We start from the raw sequence: 23,842 nt of genomic DNA, 5'->3' as shown, positions 1-23,842 counted from the left end.
AAATCTATCGTTCGTATATTCAGCAACAGTGCATTTGGTAAAATATTACTCCTTAAAATGGGGGGAGTGATTTTAGTTAAAAGTGAAACATGCATTACATCTGTAGTAGTATATTACTATATATAGACAACTCATATAATAGATAAGTAATATAATGAGATTCAAAAATAAAAATAATAATTTATGTTAATTAAAAAAAAAAAAAAAAATTATTAAGAAAGACCGAATATGTTTCGTGATGTACAAATATTAAATCCTTAGCTCAATTAAGCAAATTAAAAAAGCAATGTGGAATAAAGTATGTATGCATTTACGACGGATACGTAGATGTATGCAACAGCGTAAAGGTCGAATGAATCGATAGAGTTTAACGCATTAGATCTCGTTAGCATTTAGAGATAGAGATTCTGCAGTTTTTATGTGAATATTGGAAAATTTGAATGTTTATGACCTACTATATTAATATTCTGTTCATTTTGAATTTCAATTTTTTTTTTATAACAAATTTCACGCCAAAATTAATAATATGTGATATTGCGTTAATGAAATACATATATACGACCAAATAAATAAATAAAATGATTTAACTATTATACAAAACATATGTATTTTTTATATTAATTTCATAGATATCATAAAAGTTGATGTAACAAAAGCGAGACTGTCGTGTTAATCGTTTTACCAGAGAATCAGAAAACCAAGTGAAGTTCCTCTAATAAATAACACGCTCACATATTCCAAAACCACGTAACTTTTTACGAGAAAGTGTCTTTTAATATTCATAGCGCAGCCTCGCGCGGCGTCTCGTCTATCCGATTGGAAGTTTACGATCCGTTTTAGTAGCATTTCTTCAAAATTTAAACAAAAACCTTTTTTACTACCAAATTTATTTAATGTTAGAAAACATTAATAAATAAAATTTTACTCGCTAAAATACTTTACCTAGTGACGATATAAAAAGTGCAAGTAAAATATAGAATTCGTTAATTTTTATACAGAATCACTAATAATAAGTAAGTATTTGTTGTGGTTCTTCTCGGTTAAATCTATAACTCTGTGGTAGCTTTAAATATAATCGAAACACTCTTGGCATATACATATTTATGGCGTGCATATACATATTAATACTTATGCTGTGGTCATAGACATTAATGATTTAACAAAAGAAAGTAAGTCCAGGAAGTGGTTACCACTTACCACCTGGAGGCCAGACTTCCAACTTCTATTCTAGAAAAATAAAACAGCCGGAAACTCAAAAACGCAGTTCTTATATATTGGTTTTAATGAAGTCAAACTGGCAGGATGCTTCTGATGAAAATAGACTAACACCGGCAATGGTCGTACAATACCGGGGCCCTCACAGGTGCGTTACCGGCTTTAGATGTGAACTTAAGACAATGGCAAATGGCTTTAAACTTGACCCATGGACAAGGTATAAGTGTATCTACAATGGGCTTGCTGCTTAGGATACAATACGACGCCTTCCGCATCCTAATGAAGTCGCCACGTCTGTTCAAGATTTACTTACTTAGTTCCCAACTTCTTCGTGGCTAAGATTACGATTACAATTCTTTATATCAAGGCTGCCTTGTTGGTTTAGTGGCTAGATAGATATGCCCTGGGTTCATACCCCAGGTCAGGCCGATACAAAGTTATTGGGTTTTTGTTCCCAAAATTTCTCAGTAACAGCCCGGAGTCTTGAAGTTGAAAGTGTGTATAATCACATGCCTCGGAATGTACGTAAAGTTGATCTTGCGCCTTAACTCTTTTATGAGTTTATGAGAGTGCACTTGTGTTTGTTATGCTTCCACGTCTGTCTGTCTGTGACGTTTTCACGGGTCCAAAAGACCAAAGACCAGCACCAAAACAATATAAGAAAATAATGGAACAGAGATTTTCTAAATCTCCATCCATTTACAGTTGATCAACATACACATTTGTACTTAATCTTAAACCTTCACAAGAAACACTCGAAATATAATTGCAAGTCGTAAATCACAATAATATTGACACTGTTTCCATTACCTTATAAAGTTTATGCTTTTGACTGTTGAAGAGTTCCTCTATAAATAATCCTGGGTGCAAAATCAGGTCATACATCTTAATTTATTTATTTTTATTTTCGGGAAACATACAACATAGTACACAAACATTTGATACCAGAATAAGTCTTACATTAACCAACAAAGTATCTTCTAAAGTTAGGCTTTTGATAGGATCTTTATTGATACTATGTGATGTCTACACTTTGATTTTCGTGGTCGTTGATTGGTTGAAACTAATTTTAACATAAACCATCCAATCACTTCCATGTTATGTAGTCTAAAACCAAGTAAGCATGATCAAGCGTTACCCAGTTCCAATCAAAGCTCGCCTCCTGATTGGCTGATGCTCATCTGGGTATCCAAGTGACAGTAAATTGTTTCCTAAAGTTCTCATTATGACTATCGAATGAATGTGTCAATTAGGAAATACCAACCACGTCTTAAAGCATCTTTGCGTTATCAATCTTGGGGATCTCGAATTTTATGTCCATCATGGCTGTAAATATAGTGTCTCATCCACCATCCAAACCGGATCTCAGATATAAAAATGGTGAACGGGCGTTTCTTAGCCATGTGGTGTACACGTTAAACGTATCTTATAACTAAATAAATAAAATAAATGATATTGTGCTTTACGACATTTTACACTGAAGAAGAAGAAGAAGAAGTCAAAGTAGAATAGGATTTAATTGCATATAGGTAATTATAAGTTATAAAAGAAAAATATTAATTTTTATTTAGTGTGTTAATCGTAGTGCATCTTAATAAGTATGGGATATTAATGACGTGTCGTATAAAAACGGATACTGAATACGGAAGATCAGCGTCGGTTTTACGCAATCGTGACGCAATTTCACTATCCGATCTCATCGGTTTATCTACACGCGCGGGAACAATGGGAGTTTGTTCGAGAGTACATTCGGGTTTCATAATGTGAACGTTTATTTATGTATAGTGTTTTAATTATTACAGTTTTTACCGAGGATACTAAAAATGATGAATGACTGAAAAATTAACAATTGACATTATAGATGAAATTAATCTGATCTTTCATTTAATTTAAAAAAATCCTTGGTGGTAGGGCTTTGTGCAAGCCGGTCTGGGTAGGTACCACCCACTCATCAGATATTCTACCGCCAAACAGCAGTACTCAGTATTGTTGTGTTCCGGTTTGAAGAGTGATGGAGCCAGTGTAACTACAGGCACAAGGGACGTAACATCTTAGTTCCCGATGTTGGTAGCGTATTGGTGATGTAAGGAATGGTTAATATTTCTTACAGCACCATTGTCTATGGTCGGTGGTAACCACTTACCATCAGGTAGCCCATTTGCTCGTGCGCCTGCCAATATCATAAAAAAAAAGTTCGTAAATTAGAAAAAAATTAACAGACTAAATATTGCCCACGGCTGGGCTCTTAATGAGATGGTTTAAGGATTTTTCCACCGAGCATTAATTTGACATATGCAAGTTGACCCACGTTTTTTCGCTATATCAATGTTTCCGGTAAGAATTATAAAAACAAATAAAAATACAATTAAACATTCTGAATTAATTAAAATGTTTTCTAAGTAATATAATTTCAACCAAGAATCAAAAATAAAATAATTTATTGTCTTATATATGTGCTTAATTAAACGTATCTTTTTCCCTTCACAGACACAAACAGAACTAACTGTTCAACGAACAATGTTCAAACTGATATTTAACTACGACTTGTTCTTATAATTTAAAATCACCACAACATTTATCCCTAAGAGTGACATCCAAGTAATCCAACCTCCTTTCTCTCTGCCTCATTGCCTCCACTGGTGACAGGAGGGTTGTTTCATTTTTCGCCCAGTTAATTGGAATTGCGAATAAACGTGGAAATACTTCTAGCGTTTTTAACTCTATGGTCGTGATTTATGCAGTAATTACATAAAAAATTACATTTATTTACGTTATTTATAAATAATGCGTTTTTTAAACTTTGCTACTGACTTCACTCCATTAAACGAAAATCTGTTATTATATTTTTCTTTTTTTAATTAAACATAATCATCGTCGGTATTAGAACTGATCATTCGTAAATTGCACCGCGAACGCGTTGTTCCCGTTCTTACGGTTCATATTCCCTAAATTTCAATACTCTGAAGGACAATACTCAGTGTTCTGTTAGAATTTAATATATTACGACACTCAAAAGGACTCGGAACCTTTATAAATATTATCTCACGAAACGTCCTCCATACCTAACATTCGCGTCACGAACTCTTTCGTGTCACGAATCTGGATATGAGTTTCGTCTTCCTTTTACTTTCTAAGCGTAAATATATATCTTCAAGTTTTATATAACAGATTCATATAAAAAAAAGTATGTAACTTTACAAATTTTAAATAATATTAAATTCACATATGACTAATGAGAATTTTAAAGCAACTATTATACAAAACAAGACCATAGAGTTGAGAATAATATGCTGGTAGAGTTGCCACGTTTATTTGCAATATAAATTATCCAGGCGAAAAATGAAAATACTAAGATGAAATTGACAGTTTATGCGAAATTTCAGCCGTATCAGTTGGATGGTATCTCAAATTCATATGCAAGATTTGGCCAACACATACTACGTCATGATGTTAAATAGAAGCTTGTAATAACATCACGTAACGTAAGAGAATGTCAATTTTCTCAGTATGTTTACCTAATTCCACTGTTATACCTATAATTTCCTTCATAAATACTTACTATTATTCTAGTTCATTTTAAATATATATTTGTGAACACACCGAGTACTCATGTGGTTCTAGTGTGTCATATATCCGAAAGCAAATCACAAGATGCACACGAAGTAATGTACTATACGTTATTACTTTACTTTTCAATGAATTGTTGTAAACTAGGTCTTTTTAAATCGTGGTTAATCGGTTTCAGGATCAGCACACTTATAGACGCAACAGTAAAGTAACTTTTATGACGTCTATACGTTCCAAGACAGTGTTAAAACATTAAAATAATATCTTTACAAATAAGAAACCTAGCAAGAGTTAAACGCGAAATGAAAACCCGTCAAATTCTTTACTACTTTGGACAGAACCCGTAATTGAAATTAATAATAAATTTACGTACATATGTATGAGACCAGCTAGTATGCACGCCCAATCATCAAAATATTTCCAATAGCGATGAACTTTTAGCAAAGATAATTTGGAAACCAATTTTTGCAAATCAATACCGAAATACGGCGGGTATTTCGCTGTATTTCAAACAAAAATATTCAAACGGTAAACTCGTGTATCAAAAGGTTTTTGAACGGACAAAATGTAAATGTCCTCCGATAAACGTAGATAATATTACGGATGACAGGCGACTTCAATTATACTTCTCCATATCAAACTGACAAAGCTTTAATTATTTTACCTGACTGTTTTCAGTTCGCCCATAGTCTCTGACAATGTAAAGTTACATCAAATGTGCCACTCTTGGACTCTTCTCCTTTCTGAGTTTGGAGCATATTTCACCAAACTGATCCAATGGGATTTCGTAGATACACATGGAGCAAATTTTCATCTGACACATACAGGCGTAATAAATACAAATTAAGTTCAGATCCGGGTTTACGATTAAGATTCAATTTGACACTGATTCCTTTATTTCTAACACAATCTTCTTTTTTTTTCCAACTGTGTATGCTGTTGGCCCTAATGGCCTCTATGGCTTTACCGGGTGTGGTAGCGAAAATTACTTAAACCTGGATGTTGGCCACCCGCATTAGGGCTCAGAATACGCGCGTCCTAAGGGTGCCTCCTGTGAGGCCGGACCTCGGCTTAGAACGCCGACGACGTCGGTAAGGTGACACACAATCTCCACATTAATTCAGAAATACATATATTTAAAAGAAATATGTTCTAACTGATTTTTATATTAAACGTTCATAACTCGTTTGTTATATAATTAGGGTCGAGCCGCAATGTAATAGAGACATAAGCGATTCTGATAATTCACAAATCCCGGCAAGACATCGAGGGCAAACTTGCAAATTGCTATCATAAAGCGTAGTGGAATAATATTATAAGTTCCAATCCTTTCCTTAGTAACCCCAGCAGTCGAACGTTTAAGAATTGTATAGATATTCTGTAACAGCAAATTCGAAAGGGTAACTTTGTTGCAGAATACAATCGTATAATATCAAAAAGATACGTGATTGGACTAAAATAATTATTCAAAAAACTGATAGAATAGGGCCTCAAACCATAGTCTGGTCAAAAAATATATTTAAAATAACAATAATTCGCACAGAACTGAAAAATATATGTTTTAGATATACTATTACAAATTAAATATCAAAAATCTACTTTTACGTTATGTTTACGAAAAACATTGAATAAACCGATTCGTTTGCACCGCAGCAGACGTAGGATCGGTGGGAATTTTTGATATTTCAATTGCAATACTATATACTTAACATCTGTAATATCTGCTCTATACTAATCATTGTTAGCTCACCATTATATTTTATCTCTTTCCACCGAACTAAGTAAACTTACATTTCACGAATTACATATACAGTAAGTTCTTACAAAATAATACTGCGTTTAACATACGCATAAATATCCGGTAACGTAATTTAACCTGACGAAGGAACGCTTTTAACCAGCGACACCATTTATAAAAACCTTGTGTTATACATCAAATATGATGTGTGTCTGTGTGCTTTGGTCATGCCCAATTTCAAGCGCCAGGTGATACATTAAATATATACACAAGGTTTTCGACCGAAACGTGACTCTCAACAAATGGTAATACGAGTCGAATACAAATCTGCAGATAATGAACGTGATCACGATGTGGGATTGGGTTAATTGTCACGTAATTGGCGACGGGACTTGGTTAATAATGGCTAATGGCTATACGACTGGCTAAACGTGATGTATGCGTAGACAGCCTGGTTAGTATAGTGGCTGGATGGACGTCCGGATGAGGACATATAAAGTCAGTATTAGTATTAGTAGTAGTAGTAGACTATCGCCAAGAATTCTGAAAAAATCTCTCGGCTGTTGCACTTTTTCGCCAGAGAAATAACATCCACTAAGCGATCAAGTTAGTTGAACTGTGAAAGTACAAGTTAATTTTTCTTATGGTGCCAACGCACTTAAATAAAATCGGTATCACCATCACCACCTAGTGTTTACTAGGACGTTTGTCTGCATTAGGATTAAGAGAAAAAAATGAGTCTGTCTAGACACGTAGGGTGTGAAACTTCTGTCAACCGCTCCGGACGTATCTTCAAATATAAAGAGATACAAGCTCAGACGGAGACACTATTGTGGTACAATATCCCGGGTATATTAGAGCGAAGGGCTTTCATTACAACGTGTACGCTTAGCACGTTACACAGCTCGCTTTGTGTTCAATCCGCCACATGTCTGAATGCAATGCTATATTACGTATTAGAAATATTTATCTAACATATACATATAAAATGTGCATTTATCATTTAAATAAATATTAAATGTTTGCTTGCTTGATTCTTCATTCCATAACGTTCAAAGTGAAATATTTTAAATACAAAAATTTTTTTGCTAAAATAAAGTCAATTAAATTCGATTTAACTATGAACGAAAATTTAATCCCAAAAGGTTTAGAACAAATTGAACTGTTGGACAAAGGCAGAATATATAAATACATATATTTTTCTATAACTTCATCGAGCATGTATTTAACTCAATTCCCAAAAGAGTAATATTAAAATGTCATAACTTGTGACCTTCCCAAAAGATCAGCGATTTACGAACTAAAAATATCTCACTGATAGGCGAAGACCTCAATTCATTAGGATATGTTTGGAGCTAAAGCCGCTTCGATGTTGCGATTTAGTCAATGGACATGACAAAGCCCTTAGACAATATATTTATATTAATTACTCCTCACATTTATATCTTTATATATATGACAAATAGAATGACAATGTCGTCTTTAGTACGCTTGAGTGAAGTAGATGGAGCGGCGGCGACTGGATTTGCGTCGGTCACGGGTTGAAAGCCGTCGTTGAAACATATAGGAATGATCAAAAATATAAAAATAGATTAAACGATTTTAATAGAGTAAAATATTATTTGAGCTTGATACGATGTCTCATCCATCTAATTAGGAATCTTATAACGAGGCCCCCATTTACCTTCGTTACATATAAATCTTCTATGTATGTATGTAACCGAATGCCTTCTTAAAGTTTGGATCGATTTCAAGGGGATTTTTGTGTTTATATTGAACACGGTAGATTAGCCTGTGACTGGGCAGCCAGTATATTATATTATTTATGAAGTTTTTTACAGTGATGGAATTACATTCGACAATTCCTGCATCCTTGCGATATTTTCCTTCACCGCCAAGCACGTTTATAAACAGAAATGACATCTTATCGGTGATATGTATGTTCGGGTTTGAACCGGCAACATTCTGTTAAGATTCATGCATTATAGCCATTGGGTCGTCTTGGCTTATGAGAAACACGAGACAACAATATATTTTGCCCCTTTGATTTATTGGCGGCGCGTTGGCCGTGCAACGAAAGGCTTACACCTTTAAGAGTACTGTATGACGTATACTTATATATTTATTATGTATTTATTTTCTTTGAACAAATGTAACTATTTTATTTACTCCGCGGACAAGATAAATTAGAATCAAACTTTAACCGTCTTTGAACTTACTAATCACAAAATAAAAACCACGTGACTCGCCCACTGCACAATCAACTCAAACTTCCGCTGTTTTAAATAAGCCACTCTGATTAAAACGAGCCATTCGAATAAATAGAAACAGTATGTTTTAGTGGAAATGAACGCATGTGTACTTTGTAAAGTATTAAAAACATGCTGCGAAATATTCAACACCATGTATAACCCTCGCCCCAAAAAAACAATAAATGTGGAATGTTAACGTACGGCTTTCATTAGATCTGACCGCTGCTGAGATTACTCAGCGCGCTTTGTACCCCGCGTACAAACATACGTACAGCATTCTATGTATGTAAATTTAATTAAGAAAAACTGTTGGGGGACTCATATTGTAATATACATAATTAAACTAATTTTACTTACGATTTGATTTGACATTTTATTAGTGTTATGGAAACCGTGATCGAGATTCATCAGCCAGACATCTCCACTACCCCTCCCGATTTAGAAAATAAAAAGTCAGTGAAATCCGATTGTTATTTTTTAAATTATCAGTTGGATAAAAACTATTTTTTATAATAATTCCAATATTAAACTAAAGACTTTCTATCAGCAGTGTTTTAAACAATGCTTTAACGGTAGAACTTACTAAGACGGACTGCACAAAGTTATACACCAAAAAAACCGCTTCACGCATTAAATTTATATGTTTATACAAATATTGTATTATCACTAAAGCTATATAATATCTATATTGAAAAGTGGAAAAGTGATTTATTCCTTTTTTTATGATAAACAAGACAATGTGACAAACGAATTCAGTCTAATTTATGGTTTGTTTCCCCCAATTTTTATTCTACATTAGAGTATAGACATTAGCATGTTTCGAGCGCGCAAACATCAATAATGTATTGATGTTTCGATTTGAAAAGTGAAACAGTGTAATTATAGACAATTAACCGTATCACAATAATAATTGTGATATTAAATGACTGACGACGGAATTAATATTGTATATTTGACAACGGTTTAGTTGTTAATGACAATTCTTATAGTGCAAATTGACAGTAGCGACGAATAACATAAAACACTGACCACAGGACACCGTTCTTTATCATAAACAAACATTATTACAATATTAATTTGATACTTAGTTGTTGTTTAGTTGTTTGGAAAAAAATATTTAGAATACATTTCAGTAATTTCCTACCCATGATCATGTACACAGGGACAGTGTAAAAAAATTACGGATGTTTACTCTGTGGTAGTTTCTATTTACTCTGTGGGCATTTTAATGAATCGATCTTTGACCCGATACAAATAACAATACTTAATTAGTTTATAAAAACTTTATTAGCTAGGTAATAAGGTAAACGTGAGTGGGAAGTGTCTCCTGGCGATTTATAAACTGGTTCCAAGCGTTCTGTCCACTCCGTCATCTAATGAAGGCGAGACGAATGATGCTTCCATTCCGTTGTCTATGGCTTCACTCAAAGTTGGCATAGATAAATTATATTTATAAAACCGTTATACTGGATACTGGAGTCGGAATGAAGGAATGCAAATGATTGTTATATGGATGAAACACAAACATTTATGGTATGGATGAATATCTGTGCACAATGTTATGTGTGTGTTTCAAACTAGGGGATGGAATTTTAAGTGAATTAGTGTTTTACGAGAGCCGAGATGGCCCAGTGGTTAGAACGCGTGCATCTTAACCGATGATTTCGGGTTCAAACCCGGCAGGCACCACTGAATTTTCATGTGCTTAATTTGTGTTTATAATTCATCTCGTGCTCGGCGGTGAAGGAAAACATCGTGAGGAAACCTGCATGTGTCTAATTTCAACGAAATTCTGCCACATGTATATTCCAGGAACCCGCATTGGAGCAGCTTGGTGTAATATTCTCCAAACCTTCTCCTCAAAGGGAGAGGAGGTCTTAGCCCAGCAGTGGGAAATTTACAGGCTGCTAATGTAATTTAATGTAAGTATTTTATCTTTGTAACTAAACTGACGCACTAACCTTAGAAACTGTTATATAGGAATACAGGGCGACGTAAATTATTACTGTAAATACAGTTTTATTGATCGTCCTTAAATTGCTTCGAACGAATAGAACGAAGCTAATTAAGTTTTATTCCGATAGAACAAAATACGAATTCCAAGAGAACCAACCAACTTAGTTTATTTAATAGCATACTGTATACAGATATATAAATATAAAAAATATTATTTTTCTTTGCTTATGTTTTTTGTTAACTAACGTAGCTATTTAATGATGCAGAAAAAACTTTTTTAAAATAATATAATTAAAATATTAATAAAGGCAATAGAAATTCGTATTCATGCTTGGGACGGAGTACCGGCAATAGAGATTCCGTCATCTAAATGATAAGTGCCATAAAAGCCGACAAAGGATATTTATGTTAAGCACATCGATCAATCAGGAACGTAATAAACTGCCTCAACGACCGCAGGACGGCGTAAACTATCCCACCAGCAAGTTTTCCCATGGAGGATTGGCCGTTCTGTTATTCTGACAAGACATTTCTAAACAGATTATACTATAGCGACCCTAAATACATGGTTAAATACCCTTAAGATTTTATTTATCACTCCGTCCGTGGAGGGCTATGGGAAACTCTTAGTCTAATACCAGGCTACTCAAAAATGCATCAATAGCCTCCATATCATTGTGGGACGTCAGGTATCGCTTGCACATCGACCTAGATCTGCAGACCGGATTCGTTTTGGTTGTTTCGGGGAACTAAGAACGTCCTTAGCTTTAATATCTGTTGAATATCTGACTTTCTTTAGGAGCTCTACAAAAATCAGACAATAACGATACGAAGGATATACCCTCACAACAAACATTGTGTTATCTGTACCATATTTTCCTGTGTATAATTAGATTTCTTCACTTTGCAGACTGTTGAAAGGTATATTATTTAAAACAAACAACACACCCCATCTCTGCAGAGAAAAGCGTCTAATACTAGCCTCAAGGTTTTCTAGTGTTACCCTTCACCTATTTCTATACTTAGACTATAAATAGTTCAAACTATTTGGAGAAAAGTAAACATACACACACACTGAAACTGTAACGAGGCCATGTATTTTTTTTTCCGGATTCACGCAAAACTTCCAAACGGACTGATATGAAATTTTTATTCATGAAGTACTTGTTAAAGGTTCTATGCAAGCCCGTTGGGGGAGGTACCACCCTCTCATTACATATTCTATCGCCTAACTGTAACACTTAATATTATGTCACCACTTACCATCAGTTGACCTATTTGCCGGTATGCCTAACTATTTCAAATAAAATAAATATTTAATATTGTTAATTGTTGCATGTTTTTGTAAGAGAAAATATTAAGTCGTCTTTATCGATGATTATAAATCAAATCAGTTTGGTCGAACAAAATAAAAATAAAATCAAACAGCAACCCTAAATCGTAATGAACATAAGAGAATTCACAAAAGAATGAGAGTAAGATATAAGTAGTTATCAACTACCGTGCAAGGAAAAAATCATATTTAACCAGATCCCGATAACAAATTAATATTTTGTAACATAAACCAACATGAAATAAACCATAAATATCGTAATTTTTATATTAGTCATATAGTTTCTTACACAAGATTTATTTACTCGTTCACTGTATTAGAATTAAAATGATTAAGACAGTGTACATTTGTAAAATTTAAACTTTTCATATGGTAACATCACAAGGAAAATGTGTACAAAATTATGGATATATACAAGGAGGCCCAACTGAAGATGGAATTGAACGTCAGCCTTCCGATACTCCGCCTCTGTATTTGACTACAGAGTATCTTGCCAATTCGTTTTGGTAGAATTTACATTCCTATATTTATAGCTGTAAGTTTAATTAAGATATTTTATTTTCTTATACTTCTATATTTTATTTTTGAATTTTTAATGTGGATATGATAAAAATGCTTTAAATACAAATCGCTTCATCGGTATCGTACAATAAATCTTTATCACTCGCCGTTACTATACTATTTTATCAACAATTGAAGGAAAACCATCTCGATCATCTCGAACGATATCTGATAAATGCGGACGAAAGCCTTTTTCCTGTTACGGAAAATGATACGGATCTTAGGCCACAACGCTGCCCAACTGCGAATTAGCAGATATTTGTTTTTCGGAATTTCTTCCAATACATGCCGGAATTCTCACGATTTTTCCAATAATGCTGAGAAAAAAGCGTAATAATTTGTTTGCACTGGATATAATCGATTGAGCTCGAATTTATGCCTTAGGTGTCTTGCGTTTTAAATCTAATAGCAAATCGGCTGTCTGCTGGTACAATATAATATTTTAATAATACTGCACCTACACTTGGTACCTGTAACCAGTTATGGTAGTAGAGCAGCTAACACGATAACTACTGAGCAATTCCCAATTCGATTGAACAAGCAACTTCCTTCAGAGAGGGTTGTCATGACTGAAAAAAATTCAGTATGATTTAAATTAATAACGTTCCAATTTCAAAATGATACACCAAGTAACTGAAATGTTTTTAAAAACGCTTATTTAATCTATGTAATAAAATAATTAAAATTTGGTATAAAATTTTACCAGCACCTAAATTTCTAGATTTGACCCACACGAAGAAGTCAAATGTAATAATGCAAAAAATTGTGGAATATTATAATAAAAAAGTTTAGATATTATTTACATCTTGTTTGAATCGTTATTTGATGTAAAAAAGGCACATCTTATTTGAAATAATCATAATTTATTGTGCACACATGTGCAGCCGTGTCTTATATTTGTGATATATATTTTTTCCTTTGGTTTGACTATCTTTGCCATCTTAAAGCGGTAGCCCTATCTTCGCACGTTGCAAATATAAAATGGCAGGAATTGCTCAGAAACGGAACGAATTCATTCGCCTACATTGACCGCTTCCTCTGTTGAGTACAAGGCGTACTTGGCACGGCTTTGTTTTAAACTATCCAGATAAGGTGACTGACTTCGTATCACATATTGAAAAATAAACGTGTCTTAAGATAACGGTGATACAGGAGGTATGAGGAATATATATATGTATAAATAAGTCGCTTGTCGCCGTTTCACAAGTGAGATACGAAGTGAAGTCTTACAGAATCGCACATGACATGAAATTGTTGGGAGTTTCTTGAAGGTTCTTCTCCGTAAAATCTATAATCCGGACCGGTGGTAGCTTTAGAAATTCAAGGAATTTATTTCTAAAAATACTGTAACTATCTTTGAAGTCCAGATTTGGAAGTCAGGCTATTAAAGATTTTGCGCTAACTGACATAGAAACTTATTATAGTGTAAAACTAAAACGAAGCTTAAATATAGTTTCAAACAAATGCGAACAACTTCAAATAAGTGTAATAGTCGATAACTATTACAATGCAACAACGGTTACAAAAAACTATTCTGAATAATGTTTCCGATGATATGATATAAATATCCCATGAGATACACGGGTTTGATATAATCCTGTAAAATGAAGATTTAAACTTGATAGAAGGAGGCCACTTGATTGAAGTTTACTTTGATGTTATTTTATATACAAATACGAAGATATCAAAAGCAAGAGCTTAAACGATCCACTGGGTGAACACGTGATTCTGTGGAAAAGGTCACGAAGTCAAATGAAAACCAACTTCTCTGAGTTACACACGCGCTAATAATTTGTTGTGCATCTCGTGTCAGGAGTCAAGTAAAACATTTCGAGGCAACCTTCGTATAAAACGGGACATACATATAATATTGTGCTCTTGAAACATCCGTGATATGTATCGTGAATATTTATAATATTACTCGAGTTTATACTCGTTTTATTTCGCTTCACTGAGCTAAACTTCTGAACAGATTCGCCGCGAACGTTCGTAGTCACAAATTGACTGGCGTCTGAAAAAATAAAGGAGGTTTCCTGACCGAATTTTGACCACACCAACGAATTTCAGCACAATGAGGTTAAATGTGTGCACAGCCTAGAGTTTGGGAAGTCTCGTCATTTTCAAAGACACGGTACCTAAATACATCCAAGATTCAAAATTACGGGACGAGACTTCGAATCTTTTCTAAATAAACAGGTTGAAGTTCTTTCTTAGTTAGATCTATCCATAAAATTATCATTTTAATAATGATTAATTGTTAATTAACTGTTAAAATTCCCGCACTTGGACACAGAGGATGTCCCGTGACCCAAACCGTAGTGAAAATATAAATTTATATTTTCTTTTTTTATCCTTAAAACAGGATCCGACACGGCTAGAGATCAGGCGCATAAACTGAATCAAGCTCAGTATTCAAGAAGGATGTTATGATAAAAATTTTAATAAATATTCTTGACTAATTTAAATTTAAATACTTAATTTATAGTAAAGATAAAAAAGCAACTTACTTGCAATAATATAGCCTGCCATCTCTCCCCGTGTGAACTGTCCACCCATCTTTTAGTTCTGTCTGAAGCCTCTCCAATGCGACCTCGTCTTCCAATGCGCCTCTTCCCTCAAATCTAGGGCTCCCACCCATTCTTGGACTCCCATATTTAGGACTTGCTCCCAACTTTGGGCTGTTGGTTCCCAATTTTGGACTATTAGAGCTTGATGCACCATCGCTCAGGCTTGGACTGCCAGTGAGCCTTGCACTGAAATTTGGACTGGGGTTGGGCCTAGAGTTGGGAGCAAGCTTGGGACTGGCCGTGCCACTGGGACCTGGCGACGACGACGCCTGCTGTAGCAGCATTATATTACATCATTGCACCATTTTTGAAGTTATCTGGAAATAAAATTAAAACAAAATAACATTAAAAGGAATACTATACTCTATCTATGGTCTATTACATTTAATAATCAAAGAATAACTTTAGAATCTAATATCATGACTCTACTTTAATTAGACAGTTATATGAAGACATCTTCGCTTCGAGTTAGAACAGAAGCGGCTCAATCCGGAGATTCTATAGACTGCTGACAGAAACTAACTGCAATGGCAAAGTTTAATTAAATTTTAGTTTTCATTGTTCTCCGCGGCGAACGTTTGTGTATATTAACCGTACAAGCAACACTCCTTTGATAAATATAAATATGGCAACCCAAAGACAAGATCAGATTTTTTGAGATGCCTAATATTGTAATTTATAAATTATTATACATATATGAATAATTAGTTTAATAGCATGCAATCTCATGCCTCATTGTTAGGTTCAGACCAAGGTGGACCTTATTCGTTCATGCTACGGCAAATGCGAATTTGATACACATGTGATAGATTTAGACACATGCAGGTTTTCTCGCGAGAATTTTCATCTCAATTTTCGAGATTAATTATTTTATTATTATGATCATAAATTAAGGTGACAATTTTGTTATGCTGTTTGAACCTGCAATCTTCGGTAAAAACCTTGGGAGCTGACATGTTATGTCCCTTGTGCTTGTACTTTTAATTCAGAACACAGCTCTACTAAGTATTGTTGTTTTGTGATGAAAACCATAAAAAAGTGGAATATTTCATACAGTATCAATTGAAAATAAGTTAACATACGGAAAGTACTGAAAGAATGTACTACGAGTACAATCCATTGAGAGCATTCAAAGAAGAGGAAATGAAAAGCCTTGTTGGCTTCAAAATGGCAACATCGATAAAAAACTGGCCGCAAAGTCTACAGCAAATGCCGTTTAAATTGCTTTAAAAAAAGAAAACATGGTTTCCCGCGCATAGCGTAATCGCTGGAACGCTAAATATGAATGAAAAAGGACGCCATGCTGGATATTATATTTTTTATTTTTGATAAAAGTCGGAGATTAGCATACTTTTGTTAATTTAGTGGAAGTGAAGTTTAATGGTAATTCTAATATTTTATACCATTGGGAGACGGACGGGAAATAGAACACATGATGGTCAGTGGTCACCACTGGCCATTAGCCAATCAATTATTAAGAATCCTTTTACATAATGTATACAGCTAATATTTTTTTTAATTGAATTTGCCACCAGAGTATAATTTTGCCGAATTTTTTATTTGAATATGAAATAAATATTTTTATTTCAAATAAAAGTAAATCAAACAACAATGTTTAACTGAAATCGAAATTGGAACATTTTAAAGATAACCGGAACGCAACAATGTTATACTTATACAATCAATAATTATAAAAAAAAAATAACGAATATGAAAAATTTCAAAGCTCATCTTGTTTTAAAGTCAGGTAAATATAAAAAGTAAAATAACGTTCGAGGTATACACGAGTACGTATAGAATTAAAATCGATGTTTGCTAAAAATAGTTCGATGTTCTGTTACGAATGCAACGGACACCGGAACTATAAAATGCAAAGCACGACCCTCGCGTTTGCCGCTTTCCTAAGTGAATAATGCATTCCTCTTGTTCTTAGTTACTTCAATGTTGCGTAATAGTTAAAAGAGACATTTTATTAAACAACGAAAGTTGTGACGCAATCAGACTCCGTGAAGTATACTTCCTTGGCGCTATAAAGACCGGCTACACGCTCGAGTATAACTCCGCGCTTACTTGTGCAAACCATTTTGCGCAATTAAAAGCGTTCGGTAGACTGTGAAACTAGCGCCATCCAAAAAACACAGCTAGGGTAATCGTTTCTTTGCTAAAGATAGACTAAACGTTGCGCCACACTGAGGGATATAGAACAAGGGTATTTTTAACGTGTAAACGATGGCTGTATTTTCTGTATTTTTGCAGTAGTCTGCGCGAATGAAAAAACGAAAGCTGCTAGCACAGCTGATACAATATTGTGTAAATAAATAAGCTTTCTTGAGATAAATCTTTGATCATTTTATAAATACAATAGAAAAATAAATACCGAGGATTTCTTGTTTTCTTGCGATTTGAACTTTCAATGCGTATTGATTTTGCTAGTATTTTTGCTATCATATCATTTTGTGTACATACGTATGTATTTAATGATTTTGAAGCAATGTTTCAATGATTACTCTATTTACAATATATTATAAACAAAGTCCGCGCCACCTCTGTCTGCCAAAACTACTGAACAGATTTTCATGAAGTTTTCACCAATGGACATTGTGGTTTTGTAAATTGGTTAAAATATAATGATGATTATCCAAAATGTCGGATAATTATCATATCGACCAGTCAAATGAATGACTATATAAACTTTTTATGTAGAGCCTCATTCTATAAATAAAACATGCCAATTTAATACGTCGAGACCTTTTTATATTATCTGTACACAAAGGCGTTTGCAATCGTGACATAAGCCATCAGAGATGTTTAAAAAAAATGAAATTCGACTCTTATGTATAAAGATTTTATGACATTTATCTGTTATCAAAGAGGTTTTAACTTTATTAGAATTTCGGCCTTCGGTTATCTATATCGTATATTATTGAGAGTACAATAATAATTTTGTAACGTATTCATATATTTATTGTTTTTATATTTTCCCTTATCGCGAACGTTTGCAATACAAAAAACGGACGTACCTAGTTACATCTAGGGATTTGTTGCCAGTCAACTTGGATTTAAAGTAAATCCGCCATACCACACAGTTACTAGTAATCGCTAAATAATCTATACTATTGTGTAAGTAACTATGTGTGTCTGTCTGTTTGATGATCTTTCACAGCCAAACTATTAAACCTATTTGATTAAATTTCGTATGAAACAAGCTTGAACTCCAAGGAAGGACAAAGGGTACTTTTGTATGCTTAACACTTGACAAATATCCCCTAACAAGCGAGCGAAACCGCGCACGACAACTAGTAATACTTATAAAATCGATGTTTACAGCTGATATATTTTTTTTTTACTTAAATAGGTGGGCAGACTTGCAAATGGGCCACGGGTAAGTTATCAATGCAGAAGAAATATTAATAATCTCTTACGCCAATGCGCCAACAACCTTAAGAACTAAGATATTATGTCCCTTGTGCGTGTAATACCAGTGGATCAGAAACACAACGATACTACTTATCCCTGTTTAACGGTAGAATATGTCGTGAATGAGTATTTGAGATTAGTAACACACATAAGTTAGATCCAATTTACATTAATATTGTAAATGTAATATAGTTCCTCAGGGAGTAAAACTGAGGTCGGAGCAAGCAGATAACATTCAGGCTCAATTATATAGCAGTAGAAACTCGGATACTTGGCTTTAGTTAAACGTTTTATGACACGTTTATTTTCTTATGACTTCACAAGCGTTGTTAGAACCATTACGGTATTATTGGGTAGTTAATAACATCCTACATTTGTCCCTATTGGGCTGATGGATTTAGTGTCTCTATTTGGGAGATACCACGATTGAAAACATTGTTTATCTCTTAAAGCATCGTTATTTATTTTGATTAATTGAAGGCTTTTTGTTTATGTTTTATACGTATACCTCAAAATATACCTTTACATGTACGTATAATTAATGCCGACTTTATTTTTTTTTTTTATATTTGTCGTTTTGTTTTTTATATTTTGGTTGGATGTGAGTGATCGGTCTTTTAATTGTTGATAGACACGTAAAAAAACAAAGGTTAATGATGACGTCATAGATGCAGTGGCTTAGCTGTCGTAGGGACCGGTGATGCAGTGCACCAGGGCCCCAGAGCTTAAGGGGCCCTCTAACTTAAGCTTTGAAAGAGCTTTAAAAAGAGATGACATACGGATTTAGCCTACTAATGATAAGTTTTTTTACTACGTTGGTTAGTAAAAAACTTATCATTATATACGGTATACGAAATCGTTACCGACATGGGTATTTAACTATATCCGATATAAAAAATACAACTAACAGACAAAAGGCACATATATAAAATAACTATCAACATCACTATTAAGATAAATTTGCTTGTTTGCAATTTAAAAAAACAAATCTGTATTTTTATATAAATTTATATAAATATTTATTTCGTTTGCACAACACGTCGTTTTCTACACTTCCTTAGATTGGCTAGTAACAATTAGTATTAGGCATATGTACAATATATGTATACATATATATATTAAACAGATATTAGATATAATAAGCATATCAAGTATTATATAAACAAGTCAAAAAAGATACTACTACAGGTGACCTAAGCCAAGAATATTCAAATTGTGTCAGACGCACAAAAAATCCTTTGCGATGACGCGAAAAATTTGTTATTGCAAGAAAGAGATAGATTATATGACGATTAAAGTATTAGAGAAGGACAATAGCAAGCAAAGCAAAAGGCAGGTGGCCGGTCACTGAACTCTATTGCTATCGCGGAATTTCAACTACAAATAGAAAAAGTACTAGAAATTTTACATTAGACAAAGTAGTACAATTATTTTAAACTCTTTTATTGCCATTGTTAAGTTAATTGAGTAAATATTCTTAAATGTGTAATCTACAAGCTATATCATAAGACTTCAGAAATCAACTCTTACAAAATGTATTTTATTCAAATACGCACACTCTTACAAGCACTTTTGGATAGTCATGTTACTATATTATATTAGAAGTAGATTCTATCGAGAAGACCGAAAAGAAATTCAGCACATATTTTTTAAATTAGATACTCATCTCGTCTTTACACGGGTACAATAAATATCTATGTATAATTTTTAGATTGAAGATCAAACATGAATTTTATTGTTTTTTTTTTTCGGTCAGATCAGTTGAATACCCATAATACTTACTCTTGATCCACTCTGTTCATTGATGAAAACAACATTAAAATCCGTCGTGTAGTTCAAAAGATCTAAGCGTACAGACAACGGGAAGTTTTATACTATGTAGAGATTTGATGAACTAATTTTGAGAGCAATTCAAAAAAGAGTTAAGTATCACTTTTAAATTTAAACATACTTCATATTAAAGTGTGTCAAAATTTATCATCTACTAAATACTGAGCAAAAAGATTTGCATAAAAAATATTACTTTTCAAATTGACTTCAATAATAATGATCCAAAAGTAATCTTCTAAACATACTAGAAACATCTTATATACAAACACGACCTCGTTACAGTTATAATATATTTGATATTTATAATCTGTGTTCATTTTAAGTAGATTAAAAATAATCCGACGATTTGTGAAGAAATCCTACACGAAAGCGAATCTATGAGATTTAATGAATAATAAAAATCATTAACAATTAATTTATGACTACGTTAACATAGTTAGCGGCTAAACATATAAAAGTTACAAATATTATAAACGCGAAGTAACTGTCTACCTATCTGCTACGCTTTCACGACTAAGCCATTGCACCGATTTTGATAAAATCGGGCATAAGTAAGCTTGATTAAAAATAGAGTCTTTTTTATATTTTTTAATTCATACATTCACAAGGGGGTAAAGTTGGATTTGAAGAGTTTTATATGTAAGTTCAACTGTACTGTACTGTAGTGTACTACAAATTTGAAGCTAAACATGTGCAATGGATATATTGGTACCTCTCAAAAACGTCGAGGCCAGCCGTAACACTAATATAAAATAAAGATTCGAAGGTTTATATAAAGTTTTGTTTTAATGAAAATTTTACTATATCTAGAACGGAGTATGAAATCATATATAATCTAGCATACTAACAATTATAAAGATATGTATATTTATCTTATAATCCCCCCAGACCTTTGATGTGTTTTGGCGTGTTGGTAATAAGCCAATCGGTATATTATTTGGTAGTTTGGACGTCTGGTGTGCCAACATGTTATATCCAGGGAACTTCTTTTTGTTGTGTCATATTTATTTTTTGGGTTGTTATCAGTTGATTTTAATGGAACTCTAGATTATTGAGCTGGTCTGATACGTATTCAGCCAGCCTGTCCATAATGGTGTAATCTCTTTTTTATGATATAGTTAGACTGGCAAATCGACATATTGGCGCTGTTATAAATATTAACCATTTCTTACACCGCCAATGTGCCACTAGTATTGTATACCAAGATGTTATGACCCTTATGGCAGTTACACTGACTGACATCTTTCAATCCAAAACGTAACAATACTAATTATTACTGTTTAGCGGTAAAATATCTGATGAGCGGCTGGCACCTACTCAAACAGGCTTGCACAAAGCCCTTCCACTAAGTGATTGTAATTCATCTCGTGATCGACGATGAATGAAAAAATCGTGAGAAATACAACATGTGTCAAATAAAATTCCGTCACACGTGTCATCAGCAGCCATCAATCGCGTAGAAGCGTGGTAGAATAAGCCCAGAGCCTTTTCCTTAAAAGGAGACGAAGCCATAGCTAAGCAGACCGTATATTTTTTGTTCCTTAAGAACAAAATGGACAAAAACTAATATTGTCTATGATATAACTTGTCGTGAATGCGATCGATTATTTGGTGTTAGTTATGAACATGTGTTATTGACAAAGTTACATAAGTTAGTGGAACTACCGCACACTAACGACTAACTTGCTTACTAAATAACATAACTTTTGGAAAATAATATCAAAGTATTATTTTATTTGCTATTACTGTAGTTTGTTATTATAACTATTGGCTAATGTTCGAATTGGCTAATATTGGGTGGAATTAAAGCTTTGCCACCTTTTATAATTACGTGTAAACAAATATTATTGACAGTAGAAGAATAACGGTTGTTCGAAGCGATTTTTTGGCTTGTCGTTTAATCTCTTGGCATTATAATAGTACGACTAAATCACAAAATGTAAACGTCATTTTTATATATATTTTTAAATTTAATAAACAATCATTCAAGTTTTTTTTTGGTGGCTTTTATTTGTGCTGATAGGGCGCAGATTATTTCGACAATATCACGTACGAATCAATTCAAGTTAATTACAGCTATTAAGATTTGACAATCTTGTAATTGTCAGTGACAAACTGACCGGCCAACTTAAAAAAATCATATATATATATTTCCGACTCATTCCCCAAAATAAAATGAGAACATCAATGATCGATCGTAATAATAGCCTCAGCTTGTTCGACAAACGATTATCATAAACCGACCCGTCTTTCGACGAGGCACATATTCATGTACTCTGTATAGATCATCCGAAATTCAACTCTGTTATGTAAGTAGTAAAAACACACAAAAAAATCGCTTAACTCATTCCTAGAGTACGCATTGAATCATTTTGTCATAACAAACTTCGAAGATTTCATCAAAAAGTTCCCGTAATTCAAAAGTGCACTAATGTTTAAAAGAATCGCAAAGTTTCTCGTCTATTTTACGTTAAAACTTCGTTTTCCAAATAAATCTTCGTACGTAGCAAAAATATGACGTATCTTCTTTATTTAAATAAGTAGTTTCAAGGATATTGAAATGGATTTTTTTTAAACGTGTAGGTTTGTATAGTGTTATTATTACAAGTCATGCGAAATACTAATGACCGAAAGACTTCAGACTCTCTCGGACCAGGTGAACTGTAGACTTATTGAAGCCAGAGAGATACTATTGGATTCAAAGGGCAATTATGTGCGCGGGTTTATTACGGAACATAAAATCATGATAGCTGACATTTAATTATTAATATAATAATAACAATGTTAATGCTAATACTAATGTCAACTGCTGCTGATATTAACTTTTCTCCGTCGGTGAAGTTTGCAAGCTCATCCCATTTGTACTAAGATTCACATTTGTCAGATTTTCATCCAACACATGAAATTTTCTCACGAAATTTTACTTCAAAAATCAAGCATATGAATAATCAATTACTAGCTCGGGTTTGAAACCACAATCTTCAAAGATTCAGATCGAGACACCGGAACCAGTTGTACCCAAACATTTGCGAGTGAGGACTATTATGAATTTGAATAATTTGCTGACAACAATCGCCATAAATGTCTAAATGTTATATAAACAGACAAATCCGTCTGCGGTGTGCGCCTGTAGTATGTTTATTTATGCTAAACGCGATGAGTCAACCGTACGTAGGCTAAGGTTAGCTAGTTATAGCGTTTTGTTGTATATGACATGTTTACTTTTATTAGCGCCGGCGTGTTAGTGGTGGGTAGTTACCTACGTTTGACTTGTAATTTGCAAGCTTATTTTGGTGTACATACGAATTTATAATATGGTTTCCTTAAAGCGGTCATTTATGTCGTGACCTTCTTGTTGATGATAGTTTTTATCAATTATCACGTGGAATATTTATTTACGTGTCTC

General features: G+C 33.6%; 1 protein-coding gene across 1 annotated transcript in view; it reads right to left on the bottom strand.

Annotated features, from left to right (window-relative positions):
* The window catches only part of LOC113395299 (uncharacterized protein), a 172,100-nt gene that overhangs the window by 97,414 nt on the left and 50,844 nt on the right, over nucleotides 1–23,842 (bottom strand). Inside the window, exon 2 of the mRNA XM_026632867.2 lies at nucleotides 15,130–15,506. Coding sequence (XP_026488652.2) covers nucleotides 15,130–15,473 — 344 coding nt within the window. The 5' untranslated portion in view covers nucleotides 15,474–15,506. The remainder of the gene's footprint in view (nucleotides 1–15,129; nucleotides 15,507–23,842) is intronic.

The sequence above is a fragment of the Vanessa tameamea genome, chromosome 11 (assembly GCF_037043105.1).
Source record: "Vanessa tameamea isolate UH-Manoa-2023 chromosome 11, ilVanTame1 primary haplotype, whole genome shotgun sequence".
Classification (NCBI taxonomy): Eukaryota; Metazoa; Arthropoda; class Insecta; order Lepidoptera; family Nymphalidae; genus Vanessa; species Vanessa tameamea.
This window is presented reverse-complemented; position numbering and strand designations above follow the sequence as displayed.